Source organism: Carettochelys insculpta, chromosome 26, assembly GCF_033958435.1.
Source record: "Carettochelys insculpta isolate YL-2023 chromosome 26, ASM3395843v1, whole genome shotgun sequence".
NCBI lineage: Eukaryota > Metazoa > Chordata > Testudines > Carettochelyidae > Carettochelys > Carettochelys insculpta.
The window spans coordinates 7,789,075-7,811,021 of record NC_134162.1 but is presented as its reverse complement, the minus strand read 5'-3'; the positions used below and the strand labels follow the sequence as shown (position 1 = coordinate 7,811,021).

The 21,947-nt window shown below is 41.9% G+C and overlaps 2 protein-coding genes across 7 annotated transcripts; one reads left to right on the top strand and one right to left on the bottom strand.

The window, feature by feature from the left end:
* The first annotated feature begins 26 nt into the window (after positions 1-26).
* On the top strand, positions 27-10,358 carry OARD1 (O-acyl-ADP-ribose deacylase 1). 4 transcript variants are annotated; one of them, XM_074977442.1, is made up of 6 exons: positions 27-45; positions 1,113-1,181; positions 2,845-2,989; positions 5,045-5,103; positions 6,115-6,227; positions 7,786-10,358. In XM_074977442.1, exons 2-6 carry the CDS (start codon positions 1,146-1,148, stop codon positions 7,886-7,888), a joined length of 456 nt encoding a protein of 151 aa, XP_074833543.1. In that variant the 5' UTR covers positions 27-45; positions 1,113-1,145; the 3' UTR covers positions 7,889-10,358. The 4 variants fall into 4 exon arrangements, with proteins under 4 accessions (XP_074833543.1, XP_074833541.1, XP_074833544.1 ...); XM_074977440.1 differs by lacking the exon at positions 27-45 and adding an exon at positions 191-274; XM_074977443.1 differs by lacking the exon at positions 27-45 and adding an exon at positions 256-274 and having other exon boundaries at positions 1,116-1,181.
* Positions 10,359-10,753: 395 nt separating this feature from the next.
* Positions 10,754-18,064, bottom strand: APOBEC2 (apolipoprotein B mRNA editing enzyme catalytic subunit 2). Of its 3 annotated transcripts, none has more exons than XM_074977438.1 (4): positions 17,917-18,064; positions 17,571-17,728; positions 11,455-12,003; positions 10,754-10,974 (listed from the first exon to the last, which is right to left on the bottom strand). In XM_074977438.1, the coding sequence occupies exons 2-3, from the start codon at positions 17,699-17,701 to the stop codon at positions 11,466-11,468; spliced, it is 669 nt and encodes a 222-aa protein (XP_074833539.1). In that variant the 5' UTR covers positions 17,702-17,728; positions 17,917-18,064; the 3' UTR covers positions 10,754-10,974; positions 11,455-11,465. The 3 variants fall into 3 exon arrangements, with proteins under 3 accessions (XP_074833539.1, XP_074833540.1, XP_074833538.1); XM_074977439.1 differs by lacking the exon at positions 17,917-18,064 and adding an exon at positions 13,326-13,430 and having other exon boundaries at positions 17,571-17,703; XM_074977437.1 differs by lacking the exon at positions 17,917-18,064 and having other exon boundaries at positions 17,571-17,894.
* Positions 18,065-21,947: the final 3,883 nt, after the last annotated feature.

Sequence of the window (21,947 nt, the reverse complement as noted above, 5' to 3'; positions counted from 1 at the left end):
AGGCACCTTGTCCTTTGGGTCTTTGGCGCATGAGCAAATTGACAGGTAAATCCCGGCGGGCTCGCTTCAGTTTCGAAGGTTCTGGGTTGTTACCATAGAGAGGGCGCTCCGCCGTTCATCCTAGATAGGTGATTGGGTGGAGGTGGCCATCTTTGACGTCCCACGAGACTCTACCAAAGGATTATGGGGAGGAGGGGGGGGGCTGTTTAGGAACTGGGCTGACCCACGTGCTATTGGCGGGTCGTTCGGGGCTCCGCTTGCAGAGCCGCGTCAGGTGCGGGCAAGGCGGGAGCTGCCCCGGTGCGCGCGGGCTGGGAGAGGAGTTGCGTCCCTGGGGGGGGGGGTTCGACTGAGGAGTTCTGAGGGCGGGGAGGCTGTCGGGGGGCGGGCTGCGTCGTGCTGCCCCACTCTTTCGGGGGGGGAGGGGAATGCTCTGGTGCTGCCCCACGTTGTCTCCGGGTGGAGGGGCAGACTAAGTGGTGCTCCCCCATGTATTGTCTCGTGGGGACTCCCCTCCACCATCTTCTCCAGGGGACGGGGGTGCTGAGGGCCCAGCCCTATGCTGCTTGGTGGGGGCGGGGTTCTGAAGGGGCGCATTAGTGGCCTCCCCCCGCCCCCCAGTGGCTCTTTGTTTTTTTGTCTGCCGTCTCCTGGGCCTTAAGTGAGGCAGTGTAGGTGTGTGTCTGCCCTGCGGCGCCCATCTGGAAGCCAGGAGCCGTGTATCTTAAGTCTGCTTCAGGCAGATTGACTTTGTCTTTTTCTTCCCTCTGGAAATACCTGCTTGTTCCTATAGGGTAATCATATGAAAAAAGAGGATGCCCTTGAGAAGGAGTGTGTCTGTATCAGTGTTTACCAGCACATGTTGTATTAACGGGTTATAGTATATGTAATGTGTTACTACAACATGAGTTGGCCGATATTGATACGGATACACAGCCTCTCAGGAGTGTCCTCTTTTCTGAAAGGTCAAGTATAGTGTGGCACATTTCCCCAGAGCAGGTTCACCTCTCATAGTTCTGGTCTCCCATACATCATCCAGCCTAGTTCTTTGTAGTTATTGTTGCTCATCTTAAAAGGTCTAATAATCATGTTGCTTTTCTTTAATCCTGCAGCAGAAGAAATCCTGGACTTAGCTTCACATTACCATGGCCAGCATTCCCTCCAGGGATCAGTCAGAGAGAGTATGTAGAAAATTAACTGTTTAGTGGAGGTTCCTGCTATTAAATACTGCTATTTTTATTATAACTCAAGGAATGATATTTTCCTTCTGTCTCAATAAAGTTTTCCAATTGGCAACTGCTGTAATATTGTAGTTTAGGAATACTTGGTTCCATGTCATGGCTATTTTTGGTAAGCGGCGGTGTGACTTCACTAAGGAAATTTGCAGTGGTCCTTATATGTATTTCCTCTCAAACTCTTGTTTGTTCTTTAAAAAAGGGGACGATAATGTCTTTCAAAAAGGCAGGCAGCATTTACTTTTGACATCTTGTACTTAAAGCACAATCTCAATACAACTAAGTATTGTTAAAGAAAATAGCTTTCTTGTTGCTAAATAAACGCTGAAACAAAGTCAAAGAAAGGAGAAAATCGTCTAGTGGCTGGAGTACTAAGCTGGGACTCAAGACCCTGGCCAGTTTTCTTCTGTGCTATAGACTTCTTGTAGGATCTTGGGAAAATCATTTGGTATGTCTCTGTGCCATACCTCTCTATTTTACAAAGTGTACCCTTGAAGATACGTACACTGAAGTGCTCCAATACCATTGTAACAGGGACCATACTACAGAAAATTAGGTACAATAGGGAATAATGTAACAGAAGGCCAAAGAATAATCTCTTTGGCTCTGATTCAGAAAGCCACCTTTATAGGGCCCCACCAGTGTCATGGCCATAAAAATTATGTCACAGACTGTGCAATCTGGTCTTTTGTGTGCTTTTACCCTGTACTATACTGATTTCATGGGAGAAACTAGCATTTTTGAAATTGGGGTGAGGGTGTCAAGTTTATTTTGGGGGTTTGTGGTATTGCCTCCCTTCAAAGATTGTTGGCTACAGAACAGTGGCTTTTGGCCAGGCACCTAGCTATTGGTCAGGCAGCACCCCACCAGCAGATATGCAGAAGTAACTTTGGCAATGTAGCATGCCACCCTGACTTCTGTGAAGCAGCCTTTAGAGCTGTCAAACTGGAGATTGGTGGCTGTTGATTTGGGGCCCAACTGTGAAGGAAATATTGCTGAGGCAAGGGTGGCACTCAGCAGTTCTCAAACTGTGGGTCGGTGGTGGTGCTTTAGCTCTGGCTCCCCTACCTGTCTCCTCTCTTGCCCAGCTTCAACTTTGGTCCACCCAGGACATTTGGCCTCAAACAGGCTCAGGTTCGTCTCCCTTCTGGTGTCATCTAATAATTTTTATTGTTGAAAGGTAATCACAGTGCAATGGAGTTTGAAAACACCTGTGCTACATCAGCCCAGAGCACAGTTTAGCCCAGTGTTATTGACTTCAATAAATTACTGGACTGAGCTGCCTATTCAATATGTTGGCTATGATTGAACTGTACCTGTCCAGCTTTCTTTCATCCCAACTGATTTTTCATAAAAATGAACTGTCACCTATCATATAGGTTTCACAAATGAGTTGTGGGATAGTCTGTGCAGGTAATAAACCTAACACTTAGCTAATCTTCATTAAGTCATTCATTTGTAACTGAATGTAAGCATCTTAGGTCAGTCACCTATCCTATATACTGTCCTACCTCGGTTAACTCTATTTTTTTTTCTTCCTAATATGATTTGCACACTAAAGGTGGTCCACAATTATTTCATTCAGTTGCTATTTTTTGTTCTTTTTCAGATCAGGTACATAAAGGGGGACCTTTTTACATGCCCCAAAACGGACTCTTTGGCTCACTGCATCAGTGAGGACTGTCGCATGGGTGCAGGAATAGCTGTTCTATTTAAGAAGAAGTTTGGTGGTATACAAGAGCTGTTGGATCAGCGTGAGTTTTGTGTGTGGGGAGGGTAGGCTACAACAGCCTATGGGCAAGTCCCAACCTCTAACAATATTCCCTGTTTACCCCAACATATTTATATAACATCTCTTACCATAGTACATAGAGGCTTACTCTAGGACTGGCCATGTTGGTGCTTCATAAATTTGCTGTGAACTATTTGAGGCAGGGATATGATCCACTTTTGCATTTGTACCCTGAGCTTAACCATGGTTTCGGGGGACTACCATAATAACTCTCAACCCTTTTGCTCCCTGTTTTGTTTACATTTGTGCTATATGACTTTAGCACAGGCAGAATGTTTGGTACTTAATATTCTGTTAGAGAAAACAGAGACAAAGAAGAGGTAAAGAGAAAAGTAAGCAACCTGTGTGTTGGTATTTAAATTTGTCCAAACTAAGCTTTGCAATTTTTATTTTTCTTATGAATATTCCAATGAGCTACAGGTCACAACTCACCAATGTGAATAAGTTAGTTCACAGTCGAAAAAGGTCTAGTTCACGGTATGGCAGTTACAGCTGCACAGCTACAGAGTTGCAACGGTAGCACAGTAACATACAGACTTCCTATAGCAATGAAAGGTGGATTTCCAACACGGTACCTCATCCACCTGTCCAGAAGTCAAAGCAAGATGCTGCGTGTTCAGTTGACCTAATTTTGGTGCAAAGAGGTGTACATTTTTCAAACCTGTGAATGACGTAATTAGTCAAATTTAGTTTTTCAGTGTAGGCCGGGGCCTTAGACTCATACTTTTCAATTTAAGCCATGTGTAGAGCCCTGGGTGGGTACAAATTTCTATTGGTGGGTAGAAATCAGTATCTGCTGAACTGCAGGGCAGTACTTCTGGGTGCCTCAGCATGGTCAAAGGAGAAAGTGATACCACCACCTCCAGGATTCAGTGCCTCATGCGGGCAGCTCCTTCCAGCTGTGCAGCTGTATTGCTCCTAGCTCCTACACAAGCGGGGCAGTAAAACCTGTGACGACAGACAGAGCTGCATGGAAGGTCTGGGTGCAGTACAGCTGGAAGGAGCTGCTAGCACAGGATGCTGATTCTTGGGAGCAACTGCTCTATATTCTTCACCTTTGGCCAGTGTGTCTCTGAGGAGCAGAGCCTTGTGGTTTAGCAGATAGCAGTTTCAACTTGTACAAAGAAATTTGTATCCATACAGGGCTCTACCCTTACCATGTGACTTTGGGACACGAATATCAACTAACAGAATGACTTGCTTGGTTAGGATCTAACTTTACATCTTTTGAAGAATTGTTTGAATGTGTTTAACGAGACATTTGTAATTTCTCAGGATCCAGGTTGTCCTGGGTGCAGCTGCCGATATGTTGTACAGAGATGAAAGCTATGTATTTTTTTAATGGGGGCAATGAGGATGCTGAACTTAATTACGATATTGTAAAATCTGAGACCTCAATTCCAGAAACATGTTTAACTTTAAGCATGCTTTGACTTAAGTGGACTATTTTCATTGCACAGAATTGCATGCAGGTGACTGCAGGGTTTGACATAGGTGCCAACTGTGTCTGTAGGATTTATTGATTTTTTTTTTAATATATTTTTCACACTGTCAAATAACTACTAGTATAAAGCTTATTTATGTCCAAAATTAGGGGGTTATTTTTTTCGTCAGCCACATGTGAACGTAAAGGGACTCCATCTGGATGACATCTGGTCAAATTATAAAATGAAGCATTTTTTCCTAAATTGACTTAAGGCATTACTACTGTTGAGTCATGTTAATATTTATTACAGTGTTTTGCAATCAGTTTGCCATGGTTTTCCTCTCCCCAGCTGCTTTATAAAATATAGGAGAGAAACTGAAATGATTAGCCAGGAAAATGTAGTTATACACAAAGTTCTGTATAATCCACACAAAAAACAAAATGCAAGTAAACACTTTTTTGTCTCCATTCTTTTATTTATAAAAATAACTTTTTTTTAAAAAATTATTCCTAACATCTGTGAATTCATTTCTAATCAGGAGAATTGGGAAAAAAAATTAAAGTCAGTGCTGTGTTTTATTTTCCTTTTAGAGAAGAAGTCTGGGGAGGTGGCGGTACTGAAAAGAGATGACAGATATATATACTACCTGGTAAGAGAGGAATAGGAGTCAGGTGTGTGTCATAGTAAAGCATCACTTCATTTGCATTGATTTAGTTCGGATTGGTCCTGCTTTGAGCAGAGAGTTGGACTTAATGACCTTCTGAGGTCTCTTCTAACCCTCTGTTTCTGTGATCTACCTTCTAAGGCCTGGTCTACACTGGGGATCAAAGTTGATACCACATACGCAATTCTAGCCACACTATTGGCATAGCTAGACTAAACGTATCAGGATCAACTTCCTTCCCTGGTGTAGATCTGGGATCTACGGGCTTACACCAACGTGCCTTACACTGCACAACAGCTTGGAGTACCAGAGTCACTGTGCCAAGCCCAGAGAGAGTGATTTTTTTTTTTTTTTTTTGCCATGTCTTCACACACATGGCACAGTCAGTCCTTGGAAGATTAATTGCAGTGTGCGGAACCATGTTTCCTGTTCTTCCCACTCCCTGCCCCCAAGTATATACATAATTTTGGGATGACACTTCTCTGCCTTTTCTCACACAAGCAATGAGTAATTTCCCTGGATTTATCTTTTAGTGGTGTTAGAAAAACTGGCCCGTTTTTTAAATTTGTGATGAGAAAGCATCTCTAGAATGCTGCAGTCAGTAAAGTTTGCTTTTCCACTCCTGGGTTAAGTTGTGGTGTTCTATGCTTTTAATGCTCTGTTTGAAACAGGAGCTTGGTTTTTTCCTGCAACTTCAGTGAAAGTATAATTTTTCAAAATTCAGGTTACCTGTGTGAGCAAGATGTAAATATAAGCCCAGCATTTGATGGAAAGACAGAGTTTTGTTTTTCAACAGGAATATTTTTAAGGAAGACTAAATGTTTATCTAAATGCCAATGGTTGTCCATTTTATATGGAAATAATGAGTCAGCTCAAGTCACCGTATACCAAGAGGTAGCTGATTACAACATTTGTAGCCTGGATTTTTGGTAAAAGTACTTATAAGTACAAAATAACTCGTCTTTGTTGCTAATGTACCTTTTTATCTGTACTCAGATTACAAAGAAGAAAGTGTCCCACAAACCAACATATGAGAATATGCAAAAGAGTTTACAAGCCATGAAAACTCATTGTTTGAACAATGGGGTAACTGACATTTCCATGCCTAGGTAAGAGAATTAGATACTAGAAAGTAAACATTTTGTTGTCCCTTGGGCAGAATGGACATCTTAAGAATTGAGTAATTACTATGAAATAAAAATTCAAATACCGCTCTTAATATTTTTATATTCTGTTTGGGTCGTGCAGCTGAAATCTGATCAGAAATAATGAGTTCTCTGGCCAAGAGAGAAGATACATTATTTCTATATTCTTAATTTCATTACATCAATTAGTTAACCTATTGCTGTGTTAATTACAGCTGCTTAAAATTGCTAAAATATCAGAAGTTGCAACCTAATGGGGACTGGGTACGACACCTAATACTGTATACCTGTGTGTGTCTGTCTAGGACCCAGTCACATAATTAATTTAAAGCAAGTCTGGGATTGAACTAGGATGTAAACAGGATTTTATTTCACCTTTAATAAGGTCCAAATTCTGCTGCACACAGTATGCTAATTTGATGCTGGGTTGTTTGTAAAGGCTTCAGGGCAATGTGTATTGAATCAGAACTTTTAAAAGGGGATCTGGAACTTTGTCCCTTATTTTCTTCAACAGTGGGTGGAGACTGCTGGAGAGCAGTGTGTCTTTGGGAAAGCCCACGCTGTGTTTACATTCCTTAGGTACATTCAGATAGAATGGAGGCTGAATCTGTAGTGTTCAGAAGAAAGAGGATCCGTATATAGTCTACTGAAATGCTGAATTCTACTGAAGAAATGCTTGATAAGTCTAGACCTCCAAGCGGATTTTCATTGAGTATCTGTTCTTATGATGTACTGCGAGTACCAGCAGTTAAAACTCACTCTTCTCCAGCCACCAAATTTGCATATTTTTAACATCAGTCTTGAGGTCTCACTTTCAAAGGGGTCTTAAAATCATAGTTATATAGCTGAGGTTTCAGGGAGTACTTTATTCCGTATAGCTATTATGCAGCATTTTAAGATACCCAGTTCTCAGGAGCTGCTGTTGTTGTGTTGTTCACCTTTGTGTTGTAAGCTGACTGTCCCACAGAGAAATGCATGAAGTAGATCAGATACCTTTTCAGCCCACCTGAAGAGGGGTTCTTTCCATCCCTTCGCTTGGGGCAATGAGTTGTGTGTAATTTCACTTTTCCATTCTTACTGATTTTAAACCAAAAAGAGACCATTACATCATCTAGCCTGCCCTCCTGAATAATACAGGCCAAAAATGTCACCCATTTATTCCTCCGTTGCAACCAGTAACTTTCTTGACTAAACCATATTTTCCAAAAAGGCATCCAGTCTTGACTGGAAGCCATGAAGAGATGGAAAGTCTACCACTTCCCTTGGAAGTTTATGCCAATTAATTGTTGCCATCATTTGGTTTGTCTTTTGTTTTTAAAAAAACACCTTATTTCTAATTCAAACTTGTGTGGTTTTTAACTTCCTTTGGTTCTTACTATACCCAGTATTTTTCCCTTGAGAAGGTGCTTGCACTTTCTAATCCCAGTTGTTTCTCAGTCTTTTGTGGACTTGTTTGTGAACTTTATACTGAACTCAGTCAGAAATAGTTCATTACAGCCACTTTGGTGTCTTTATTTTCCAGGATCGGATGTGGACTTGACCGTCTGGAATGGGATAAGGTTTCAGCATTACTTGAGGAAGTGTTTGAGGACACGGACATTAAGATCACAGTTTATACTCTCTGAGTGGAGAGGCCTTACGGAGATGATTGTGTATTTCCCTTGCTGTATATTCACGTGGCTTGGGAATTGATTTAGAGAAAAGGCTGTGCATGAAGTAGAGCCAGTCTCCTCCAGTTTGGGAATAATGACCGTTAGGTTTTTTCCAACGGCAGGAAGTGACTTGCAAGAATGTCTGGTTTGGAACACATGGATTGGAGTTACAGAAAGGAAGTAGCTGTTCTAGGATAAGCCTTTGGGGTCATATGCGTCCCTCAGGGATCCTCTCCTGTTTGTCATATGGCCAACCACCAGATGTCATTGTTCTTCCACCCTTCAGAATACCCATCTGCCTGTAAAGTAATGCTTTCTTACAGTTGTAATTTGTGCATGTGGAATTTTGAGCTAGTTTGGCACTTCTTAAAATATTCCAGATGTTTGAAATTAAGAGTTTATATATATCTGTATCTGTTTAGTGTGTTTCAGAATAATTAAGTGAATAATTGTGGCAACATCTGCTATTTAATATAAAGCAGTATAGCGTTCAAATCAGAAGTGCAGACTTCCTCTGTTCTTTGAGTTATTAAAAGTTAGTGTCTTTTCAAAACATAAGGGATATTTCATCTTTTATCAGGACTCTGTGTCTTAATCATCATGCTATCAAGTCTCAAGTATGTACCTCTCTAACTCTTGCTTTGGAATCAGAGTGCACCCCCTGTATCAAGCCCAGGGTTGTTCATTTTCTTTGTCTTCTATAGGAAGACTGAACTTCTAAAGGAAGTGTAAGTGCATGGGATAAAGATTCATTTTGCCCTGTGTAATTGGTATGACTAAGAGCATTCAAGTTTCTGAGAGAGCCCACGTATGAATAGGCTACTATGAAATGAAGGGGATTAGTACTGAATGCATTTGTTGGTTTTCATGTTTACTTTTCATCGAAGCTTTTTTATAGACTGCCAGTCATTGTGTGATCTAAGTGCCTTTCTGTTTCTACATCTGGCATTGCTAAACAACAGTGAACAAACAATTAATTAACAGCATATTGAATCCAGCAGGCCACCAAAGATAGTACATTGCTTTGCGCTGGTCGGTAAATGTCTTCTGGAACATTTTTCCCATGTACGTAAAATAATTTATCAGGTCTCTTTCTGCAGCATTTGATTCAAGGGTAATAATTCTGCTGATTTTAGAATCTTATACTGAAGTGCTGTCTCATATGTACCATAGTAGTTGTATGCTTTACCTCCAGCCTTGCCACAGTGACTAATCCGATTTACTTTGACGATGCCTGTTGCTATAGTAAGTACGTACCAGGGCATAGCAATTCAAACCTAAAGTAGAATCCCTAGTAGATATCATTTTATCCATGTAACATATGGAAACTCTTCTCCATTCAGAAGCTATTAACAGCATGTTTTGCTTGAGTGCCTGTGTGCCTTTGTCTAATTGATGGACCTCCGCAAATCCCCCTTTTAAAAGCTTAATGTTGTTACACTCCTCCTTTTCAGTTGAAAATGACTGAATCTTTGCAGATTATGAATATCAGTCTTTAATTGGCCAAAGGGGTCAGTGATGGGTGAATCTGTCCTACTCTCATATGCATCTGTAACACCTTAAAAATGCATGGTCTATATAATGCACAGCGTATATACTTTGTGAACTGCTCTTTTATCCCTTGTACAGTTGTTTTTTGGAGTATAACGGCTATAGCCAACCATGGAAATTTGTAGGGATTGATTTTGACAAATAAGAAACATGAATATTGGACCTGTAAGCAATCAAATATATGCCAAGAACAGGTGCATGGATTTAGATTTTTATATCTTATTTATATTTATTTTCTGGGTCTGCTAACAAACAAACAGTAAATCAACACAACTTTTGTCTGCTCTGCATGTTGATGGTTTCTTACCACTATTTGTGTCCTTTTTGTCATGAAGTTTTTGGCAAGGGTTTGGTGTCACTGGGACAGTGACACGTAAAACTTTTTGCCATATTTGTCTTTTCCATCTCTCTTAACGTCTGTGGTCTGCTGTTCCTTTTATATTACAAAACCAAAACCCACAATGAGTCAGGAATTATGCTGAAAGTGTGAACCCTGTCTGAGTCAACATCATTGGCCTCTCTGTGATCTTTCCAACCATTTTTTGTAAGCTTTATTGAGACGTCACATGCCCAGATTTCTCTCTGTTCCATTCACACTCCTGTTGGCTCTTGAAATTTCTGTGTGTGTGGGAATTTCCCCTTCCCATTTCACTGTACTTTCTCAAGTTTGACACGTTCTATGGAAGGGTTATACGGCCATGGTTTCTTCACCACGTGGAAAGTAGTAGCTTGTGTGTGTATGTGTATCTGATGGTGTGGGGAAGATGGGGATCATGGCTTCTGTGAATTTCTGTAGTGGCTACCATTATGAAAGCCTTCTTGAAAATATCATATTGTATCTATATAGTTCAGATAGGTGTAATTATTTTTAAAGTAGGTAAAAAACTTGTAAGATTGCAGTGTAGTTCCTTTGCCCTTCCCAGCTTTATAGCATGAGCACCTCAAGCCAAAGGGAGAAGGTAGATACTTAAGGTGTTTAGTATGTCACCTGAAGTCCCTCACACACTGCCTGTAACAGTCTAGACCTGTTAGCACCTACCTTGTGCTGAACCTTCGCATGAAAATGATTCGCTTCCTATATACCCTGGTATGTTTTGCCTTCGAAAAAGAGTCCTTAGCTTTTGTATAACACACACTTGGTCAATATATTTCTTTAGTGTACAGCCTGGGTCTAAGGTCAGGGGGTTTAATGCTAAAGCTGCCCTAGTATGTGGGGCCTGCTGTCCTGCTGATCCACTAAAGTCCACTGGATTCATATAGTTAAGCACAACACATAGCCTTTTCCTATCCTGCTAACAAAGACAGTGCAAGTTTATTTTAAAAATAAAAAAACAAATGCCTAACTGCTACATTGTAAATGTAGTCTTAGTCCATCAGGGTGTGTTTGCTAAGGTTTGTGTTGCATCTGCCTGTCTCAGATGCTCTGGAAGACTGAAGGCATGTCCCAGATGTCCAACCCCATCATGCTTTTTCTCTCCACTGGGTCAGGGATCTCTCACAAGCTGGCTCTGGAGAGATGAAAGAGAAACAGAAAAGGGTTACCAGCTTCCCATGTGTCGAGGCTTTGTTGCTCAAAATTAGATGCCTTGGTCTTTGTGTATTTTGAGAAGAGCTGTGCAAACATCATCCACCCAGAAACAAATGTAACATTCTTGCTGTACCTAATGACCCTCCCCTCTGTTTCCTAATGAAAAAGTGTTGGGGCAGGGCAGTGGAATTTCTAGAGGTACTGACAAGTGTCTGCTAGGAAGAGAGCTCATTATGCCTCTACTTGCTCTATAGTGGAGAAGATACCACTAATGGATTGCTAGTTGCAGTGGGTAAGGTGAAGTTCATGATGCTCTAATACTGTCAGATTTAGGCAGAGCTGGAGTCACAGATGACAGTGACAATACCCTTAAAAACCTCTATTTCTGACTTGATACAGAAACAGACAAGTCCTTCCACCGTTAAAGCAAGAAACTAAATAAGCAAACTGAAATCCTCACTCGCATGGGCTTCAGTGCAGAACCTCAGCTAACTTCTCTTCATAATACAAGAAGTTCTCTTGAATGTCCTCCCAGGGCTCGAAAACCTTTAACTCTCCTTCTTCCTGCTCCACAAAGTTCTGCCAGATGTATTCAAAGTCTTGCGGCTTCATAATCCTCAGTTTACATCCAGCTGTCTTCAGTTTCTTCAGGGCAGCCTGCATCTCTGGCTCCTCCCACATGAAGAGACGGCCTACCAGGATGGAGAGGCGCAGGTTCTTGTTCTTCTGCAGTATCTGGGCTATCCGTTCAGCACATGGCACACAGGGACTGGAGGAGACATACCAAGTGACATTGTAGCGAAGGCTGGGCTCACAAGCGGGCAAGATGTTGTTGAAGAAAGCATCTTCAGCATGGGCTGCCGCATGCTCATCCTCCAGGTAACCCCGAAAGCTCCCTGACTCTTTGCCTTGGGTCTCCACAATATAACACAGGAAGGTCTTGTTTCTGCCAGAGCTGTATTCCACATTCCTGAACTGGAATTTGAAAAAGAAGGCGGGGAAGCGTTCCCTGTGGAAAGGGAGAGAGCAAGAGAAGTACCTTAGTGAGATGTGCTATAACCACACATAGTTTTTAAACAGGAACTCTCAGCCAAAGAGCTTTACAAAGGTTAAACCTCAGACCCTCCCTGCCCCGTGAAAATGGAACTATGAGTACTATATTTTACAACTGGTGAAACCAAATCAAAGAATTTACGTAATATGCTTTGTGCTCTCCATTCAGTCACTGGCAGAAATGGAAGGGTGAATTAGTGCCCTGGACAGGAGCTTAGAAGTCTTAGGTTCAGCTCCTCAGATCAGCCAGAGACTTCCTCTGTGTTTTTGGGCAACCTGCTTAATCTACTCTGTCCTAGTTGTTCAGCTTCCAACTAGGGGTTATACCTTCTCCCTCAAATGGGTGCTGGGCGGATGAAAAATTAATTATTGTGAGATGCTTGGTTATTCTGGGGTCCTCAAGGTCATATAAACACATAATTTTTGCACCTGTGCACAAGAGCAATGTTTGATACTACTTTCACTGGCTCTTTAGCAGGCATTCACTAACAAGTAGAACTGTATGGAGTTCATTGATGACAGCGTAAGGACTCTGTAGTAGACCCATGCTGCTTTGACATGACTGGAGCCTACTGCTATTAAGGAAAAGGGCAAAGATTTGCTACTGCATGTGTGTGCTATAGGGATTCTCATTTTCTCTCCAGAAGAATATAGCATAAATTAATGCATCAGCTTGAATCCCATGGAATTTGTACAGCTGAGCTGAATCTTGTTGTAACATTGAGGAAAGGGTATTAATGGTCTTAAGAATTAGGTTGCCAGCTCCACTTGCAAAGCACAGACTTCTTGCAGCTGCAGGCAGCAGTATCAAACACTTGGCAAGAATCTTAAAATGTCCCTAATGCGAGGTGACAATTGAAAGGCTTGTTCTATACACAGTGTAATTAAGCACATGTGTTGGGGCATTTGGAATTGTAAATTCTCTCATTAGCCAGATCACTGTCTCTCTTCTCTACTAAAATATTATAAAGAGCTAAAAAATCCAAACTGGGATTACAACCAAGAGGAGAAGATTCTGATTTGTAGTCCCAGGCTTTCCCAATGAATATGAACGCTTTTTAAACACTCAAATTTGCTGGATTTTTCAGTTTCTCCTTCAGAGACCCCTACAGTTTCCCTATTTTCTTCCTTTGCTTTCCTGCTTCTCACCTTTAGTAACCCAGCATATCCATAATGATCCCACATGGGTGTATCTTCTGCTGGAGCTCAACAGACCTCAAAAGGTAGATCTTTGGGAGCAATCCTCACGTAGCTAAGTGATAAGTAAGGTATAAATACCTGCATACTTGTGTGTATATATAGATGAACTCAAAACATTCCATCTGCAAAGGGTATTAGCAGACTAATTTCGTGATGTTTAAAAAGTTCTGTCCGTCCCACCAGCTGAAAGATACAGTTTAATACCGAAAATGAAAAACTGGTAACACCAGTACAATACGTGCTTTTTTTGGCTGAACCACTCTAGTCCTGTACCCTGAGGATCTGACTGGGACCAAATGAGAGTCCAGCATATTACCACCACTTCTGCTGCTTACTGGACTATAGCTGTAATTTACCCCTAAATGTCTTGTAAGAGTCCAGTAAATAGGGAAAGTGTTGGTAATGTGCTAGACATTTATTGATCTATTGTGGTCCAGCAAATTCTCTTATTCAGCATTGTTCAGGTCCAAAGAGGGCCGGACGAGAGGTTCAACCGGTATCTACAGAGGACTCAAATGAGGTCTGCAAGCTCCTTTCACATCTGAGCAACATCAGGATTCCTATCCCAGTTCTCAGTGGTGAGACATGGTCTCATCATGTGAAGTTCTAGCTGGGTAAGCCCAGAGATGATCAAAAGCAGGGAGGAAAACTTCCTGGTTGAGATGCCTTCAGTCAGGTGAGTAGTGATCAAAAGCAGTCAGTGCTGTATTTGTAACCAAGTCCAGTAGCCTTTATGAAATGGGTTTTATGATCTTAATCCAGTTCGTAGTGGACACATGGTTCTTAATCCACATAAGTCACTTGGCTGATGCCAGTTGTCCTATATGTTGTCAATCTCAGTACAGAGTCCAAGGATCAAAAGAGCTGTGGTCTCATGATCTCAGCCTGAAAGACGGTCTCCAGAACAGAGATGAGACCTGCTGGTGGAGGTATTTTTGGGGAAGCTTTCACCACTGTCACCCAGAACTGTGTGTTTTGGAATCACATTGGCTGATGTTTTTGGACAAAAAGCTCTCTTTAACCCAGTGTAGGAAACACAGTGAGAGGGGAGAGATCTGCAGTATATCCTGCCTTATGCATCATGATCAGAATTGCCAGCTAAAATTCTGATTGTAGAATCTTTCTTATTGGTGATGTTGTAATGGCGGGGTATTCAGTTCTTGGATTAAAGTTTCTGTTAAAGGCCAAGGCAAAGAATCATATTTTGATTTATTAATTGGGCCCACAGGCTTGGCAAACTGGGGAGCAAATACAAACAACAAAGTACCTTCTTTATAATGGCATGTTTCTGGTAAAGCCACACCTTAAATTATACAAATATTTCATTGGGGGGGGTGTGTGTTTTGTTTTGTTTTTTTTTTTACAGTTCTTAGGTAGTTACAGACATAAAGTTGTCTATTCTATTGGCCATCACCATTGGTCCATAGGAGGTTCTTCAACTAAAAGCTCCCATGGTTTCCACAGGGCCATTTTTTTTTTCCCAGAAAGAGCTCATGTCAGCTTGTATCATCACTTCTTCTATCTGGCCACTTTTCATGTTGTCATCTAGTTTTTGCACATTGAGTTCCTCATGGGGGTTCTCAGCTACAGTTGTTCCCACTAGCCCAGTGGTCTTCAGCCCCACAGCCGTGCTCTCTTTTTGATGGCAGGGGCAGGCTGCCCTGGGGGAGGTCCAGTCTGGCATGCAGCCATGGCTGGGGCACTTGTGAGAAGAGCTGTAGCTGAGAATCCTCATAAGGAGCCCAAAGTGCAAAAACTAAAAGACAAAAAAATGGCCCCATGGAAACCATGTGAGCCTTTGGTTGTAGAACCTCTTACTGACCAATGGCGATGTCCCATATACTACTCAGCTTTGTCTGTCACTACTGTGTGTACGGCTTCATCTATATAATACAGTCACAGGCATATTAGAAATGCTGAGCGATGAGAGACTTTTTTTCTAGCTGCACGTTTCCTCTCCTGTATGATTAATTCAGAATCACAAGTCTATTGAGTCATCCTCATTCTATGCTTGCATTAGCTGTATGGTGTATTATATCATGCTCTTATAAGATTCCCCCTTCAGGCTGTGCTTTTCAGAAAGGCTCAATGCTGTCAACTGCAGCCAAGTTTCCCAAAGAGCTCGTCACCCATGAAGACTCCAAAATAAGTGGCCAGAATTCTAAAATGCCCCTGTGTCCAATGTGCTGAGCTGTTTGGAAAATCTCTGGCCCCCAGTGAGAGTTGCCGAGTCTGAGCTTAATTTGTGATTAACCACTGAGCCGGTAGGACTTGGCAGTTCATAGCCCTGGCACCTTGAGGCTTGCTGCTTCAGTTATGAATGTAAAACAATTGCTTGAGCCTCAGCACCTCATTCATTATAAATTAAGCACTATGCTGAGTACTTTTAAAAACTGGCTAGGAATCTGGTGCCTAAATCTAACATGGACTTTAAAAACAAAAAAACAAAAAAACAAAAAAAAAAAAGTCTGGCCCCAGTGATGGGTCCTGAGCCCAACACTCTGATCCTGGTGTCATTTGAAAATCTATCCCTATCATATCCAGAATGTAGGTGCAACACAGCAGTGGCTATTTTTCAGGGCTGATTTTAGGGTCCTAGGATTGAGGGAACAAGTGGGTATTCTGGGCTCCTAATGCTACCATTAAAAAGAAGGACTTCCAGGAGACATGGGGCTAGTTAGACCTATGGAAAATCTTGGATTTTAAGTTTAATTTGTAAAAGTTGGCTACTGTGTCACTCTTTTGCTGCGTTATATAATTAGTACAAAGGATGAAAGCTGTCCCATCTGTTGCCATTACACTGCTTAGCACTGGAGAATTCTGTACATGTTTTGGTCTTTTTGACAATAATTTAGAGCCTTTGAAGATTATTTGATGGGGATGGGTGTTGGGAAGCTTTCACTACTCTTGCCTAGAGTTTCTATGTCCTATGGACAGATGATAGTCCCTAAGAAAGGTAACCCAGCAACTTTCCCTGGACCTCTGTAGGAGCCTTGCAACTCCCCTGAAGTAAAGAGTCTCCTTTGCATTCCCGTGTCAGCTCACCCCATTAGTGCTGAGACTGGTCTTTTTCTGAACACAGCAACGGAACAAATTGCAAACAAGAGTCCTTTGAGAAATCAATATTTCAATATGTCCCAATTCTTCTATATTAAACCAAGAAGTACCTTTCTGGACTAGTGATCCCATTGAAACCAGTAGGACTAATTCCTATCTTGCTGATACTGACAACTGCCTGTGTGTGCAGTGGTAGAATCAACCACGTAAATTATAGCATATGGAGCCTGTGTGTTACAACCTGCTTTGAATCTATCCCATACAAAAGCAGTGAACCTCTTTATCTCCCTGGACATTAAATAATGGATTAAAAGTAGCCACTTTTCTACAAAAGAATTTTACCACAAGATTATAGAGAGACAGACATAGGAATTGGAATTCATTTACAAATTTTGTGTGTTTAACTTTGGCCTGAACAGAGATCATAATTACAGCAAACTCTGTCATATCTGGCATTCTATCATCTAGAACGCTCCAATAACTGGCGTTTTAACCATCAGTAAATTTCAGTTATGTTTTCCATAAGTACAGGATAGTGAAAGTGAAATACAAATAAATACAGCATAAGTTTACAGTGTACAATACTGCTGTTGTTGGTAAATAAAGTACTCTGCATACATCCTTGTTTCTTAATATCTAGTCTTGTTTTTCTTTAGTGGTATGTGTTGCTAGTTATACTTCTGTTATCCAGAATATTTCAGTATCCGGCCACCTCCCAGTCCCAGGGCTGCAGAACATGAAAGAGTTTACTGTATCTTATGCATTAGAAAGGCAACTTCCCCACTTTTGATATTTGCAGGAATGGTATGCATCCTATGTTATTTGCTTCATTAATTACTAGTCCCGATAGTGACAGATAATCCTTTTTTCCCTATTCTCTCCCCACATAAATGCTGTATTCAATTCTTCTACTCCATTCATCTGAGGAAGTGGATTTTACCCACAAAAGCTCATGACCTAATAAATGTGTTAGCCTGCAAGGTGCCACAGGACTGCTAGTTATTTGCTCTTCATCCAGCAACTTCAACTGAGTTACAGGCTAAAGCTGTAGTAAAATTACAAGCAGTATAACATGAACAAATTTTAAATAATCCTTTCCCAAACTTGCACTGGCCCCAGATTTCATTCTTATTTAGCCAACATTAAACCTTCAGGCAGAAATTTTCCCCTGGACAGATAGTGTGCAATGCTAAGTGGAAATGACTCATGGTTTTCACTCCTCCGCTGGCTCTTTAAACTAAATTCACTGCACTGATCCTCTCTTACCCTTTCACGATTTCAAAGGGTGGCAGATTCTCAAGCTCCTTCTTCTTCTTCTCCTTCTCAGCCTCCTCTGCATTTTCAGGCTCTGCCTCACCATTCTGGGTGTTGCTGGGCTTCTCCTGGTTTTCAGCCATCCTCTCAGGTGCTGGTACTCTTTCCCACTAGGAAAGAGAGGGAGCAAATTTTTGAGACCTGTGCAGGGAGCAGAGAGACAGGAGAGAGAGAGGAAAAGGGGAGCTGGGAGTTCCAGTCCTAGGCACAGTTGTCAGGTGCTAAATATGGAACAACGCTTCAGTGACAGTGACTGGATGGGTGGTAGAATAATCTGACCACGCTCAGCTATAATCACCTTCCTGGCTTTTGTGAAGGCCTTTTATTAATCTCTCTCACTCCCCTTTTGCATTTATAATAAAGTGGCGAAGTCACTGTGGGTGGGCTAGGGCATGGATGGAAAACCCAGGAAGCAGACGCTCCCTATTTATCCGCAGGCAGGACAGAAAATTGGCAAGTTTCAGGACTGGCTTCTCCCTGTCCGCCCTCCTCCTGCTCTCCCACCACCCCCACGGTATTGATTTGCCAGCATTCTGTCATCCTGCCTTGGAGGAGCCATGCTACTAGAGACAGCAGGCAGGAGCTGGAGGAGTTCCCAATTTGTTTTATTTAGAAATCACCATGGAGAATGGATGGGGTGGAGCTACGCTTCAGCAGATGTTATAGCTGGAGCCTTCACAAGAACCTGAAGATTACACTCACTGTAAACCAGGAATCTGTGGAGGGACACTGAAAGGGGGGAACCCACCAGTGGTGTCATCCTAGTCCCACTAAAACTAGTGGCAATCCTCACGTATGTGAATGGGGCCAGAATTTCACCCCAGGTGTATTAAAGTCAGCCATGTACAGTTACACAGCAGGGAAATATTTGGGGAGTGGATCTGGCCCATATTCTTTGGGATGCTCAGGATCTGGTCCTTGTTCCCTACATTTATCTCTCCTTAAGCTGTATGCTGGTTGGGGCAGGGAACATTCCTTTTTTGGGTGCATGGAAAGCACCTTGCAAACAAATAATCAACAGTAATTAGATTCCTGCTTCTCAGTTATTCCTAGGCTTGTTTACACCATTTTTGTTGTCACCATGGATGCAGACACTGCAGAGACAATGGTGGATTGAAGATCAGATTGCAGTTTCTGTGTGAAGTGTGGAGGTTGTACTGTAATTGGAGCAGGAGGAGTAAATGGCAATGGGATTGGGAAGTGGGATCTAGGACTGATGGGTGTAACGTGTGGGACATAGAACATTGCATAGTTGAGAAGTTCTGACGTGGTGACGGTGGTGTATTTTGCCTGGACTAGTTTAACGTGGGATATAGCTATACTAAAAAGACTATGCAGAGTAGCATCAGGGGACATAGGAAGTTTTTATTGATACAAGTTTGGGGGTGTCTGTGTTGCTCAGCAAAAGGCCATGGCAACTCAGGGTGAGGAACTCAGGCCATGTTTGGGCTTCTTGTAATCTGTAGGAAGTTTTTTTTTCTGTTGACGAGGGTGGGAAGTGTTTCCAAATTTCACAAAAACATCTTATTCTGAATCTAAGGGGAAATTAATGCAAATTCCAGGTGTTCTAACTTAATAGATCTTGCATACAGATTAATCTTTGAAAGCTATTTGTGCTATGCCTCTAGGCTGAAAATAAATAGGAAGCATGTAGCTGCTCAGAATTCACGTTTTTCTCTCCAGAGCCAACTGGAAATCAAAACTCCAGCATCTTGACTGCTGTGCCAAAGGCAGAATCCATAATGACTGAGAGTCAGCCAACAGAGCTATTCAATATTAATTCTGTATTCAAGCAGTAAATGCTGTAAGTTTGGGGAGGATATACTGTCATCTTTATACATGTCAAAGAGGCCAAATTTCTGCTTTAAGTTCAAAACTTAATTCAACTTTAACTATGATGTTGCATCCAATCTCTGTAAATTTATACCACCCCCATCACACTTGTTCAGTTACATAGTTAATAAAAGGGCAGAAATTGAACAATGTGCAGTAATAAAAATTAACATTTATTTTTCCTTTCCATAGCATCTCAAAGGCTTGCAAGGGTTTTCCCACAGGCTGCACCACTGAAAGGCTGCTACAGTACTTCTGAGGCCAAAAACAGCAACCAGTCTGCTGCACCAATACTGTTTGCTGAAACTTGGTGAGAGGTCATTGTTTATTTGGTGACTGACACTTCTGGGGTGGATTGTATTGTGACAATGGGACAGTAAGGGATTTGAGAAGTTCTGAGACAGGCTGTCCATGGGAGATGTGTGTATGTGTGTACATACATATATATATATATATACACACACACACACACACACTTTTTTCCTATGTTTTTTTAAAGCTTGGAATACTTTTACTTGGCTAAAGGGTATAGTATTGTTTTTCTCTTGACCGATAACTTATGTTGAAATTCCAGATCTCCTGTCCAGTCATTCTCACCCTTGACATTTTGGGGAGTGAATTTGGGGATAGGAATCCTCAGCTGAAGAGTGACTGCTCTTTCCCTTCCTCCCCCCCCGACCCCCCCCCCCAAAAAAATCCTCTCTTGTATGCTCCAACCCACTGTCTCTATTTTTGGAAGCTCTCACCAGCTCGCTTAATCATGGTGCTGTTACCGTTGCAGACTTTCGCTTCCACTGGGCCAGCCAAACTGCAAAGATCAATGCGGGCTCTAATCTAATCTCCAGAATGCGCTTCTGAGATACTGGTTCCATCCAGCCCTTCCACAGCTGCTGCGCAGCTCCATCTAGGGCAGCGCACTAATATTCACAACCCCCACCAGTTTGTGCTTGGGCCAAATATGTAAAGGAATGCCAGAGAGATGCTGTCAGTCTGACATTTGCATTAGAACGGTAGGGGAAAATAAAAGTCTGTTGCTCTGACCCTGGCTTTTTGTCCCATTGGTTGCTCCCATAAAGTTTGCATCTTTATGTGTGTTTCCCTAGTGACTGCACACAGTAATGTTGGGCTCTGCCCAGCAATATATTTCTCCTTCAGATAGTTAAGAGAGGCAAACTTGAGCGTGGGTCCAGCTGATGTGCCAGATGTACAATTTCCGTTACTATAGCCTGGAGTAACAGGGAACGCCATGGGTCAAAGATAAAGCGCACAGGCAAGGCTGTGAGGGGAGAGGGGGCAGGACAGGGAATGGTTGTTGGAAAGTTGTAAGAGGGGACCCTAAGGTAGGCCCACTTCTGCATAGGAGCTGGAGGTTTGATCATTTTGGCTTTTGAGGGTTTTGTCTCAGACTTTTAGAGCTTTAGCCTTAACTTCAGTGAGAGTAGGATCAGTCCCTTAAATTAATTAAAACAATTATTTCCCTATATTAATTTTTTGTGTAGGCAAAAATATGTATAATAAAACACACCCAAACTGCTTGATCTTTCTCCCATTCAGATCATTTGCCTTCCAATCATGAGCATTTATCTTCGGAGGTTAAGATAAGTGCAAGTGGCTGTTGTCCTAAGGTAAGCACAGAGGGGGAATCATCTACAGATGTTGAAGCCATCATTCCAGAGGGATACTTGAGAAGGGTCAATTCACCTATAAGGATGTGTCTACACAGCAAAGTTATTTTGGAATTATGGCTGCTATTCCAAAAAATTTTGCAAGCACCTACACAATGGAATTGCTATTTTGAAATAGTAATTTCAAAATAGTGGACAGCTTATTTCAAATTTGGTTAACCTCATTCTACAAGGAATAGTGCCGATTCTGAAATAGATGTTTCAGAATAGGGGCTGTGTAGGCAGGGAATAGGGGCTATGTTGAAATAAGCTATTGTACGTCCAAGAGCTCTGATCTGAAATAGTCTCTATTGTGTCTGGATGCTCTATTTCAAAATAGCTGAGCTCTATTCCAATATGCATTTTGAGTGTAGATGCACTATTTCAAAATAAGCGATTCTGGAAAATCTCTTCCAGAATAGTTTATTTCAAAATAATGCTGCTGTTTAGACATAGCATAAGTGAGCAGGGGGTCATCCATTTGCATTAGTAGGAGTGAGGTGCAAAGGTTTTTGTATTGTATTTGCAAAGAACTGCAACAGGACAAAGGAGCCATTTCCTAGATCAGACCATTGATCCACCATTCCAGTAGCCTGCCTCTGGCAGTGGCCATTACCTGATATTTTAGAGGTAAGAGCTTCCTCCTTCACACATGTAATGCAGCTGACCAGTTGTGCAATGGCACTAGAGGAGGAAAATGATCCTTTCTGACCCCCAAGCCAAGGATCACTCTATGTCCTGAAGCTGCTAGAATTTTAGTTGCGTATTTACAAGTGTATTTATACTCTGATAATAATGTTATCCAGTTTTGAAGGGTGATTCAGGAGTCTGG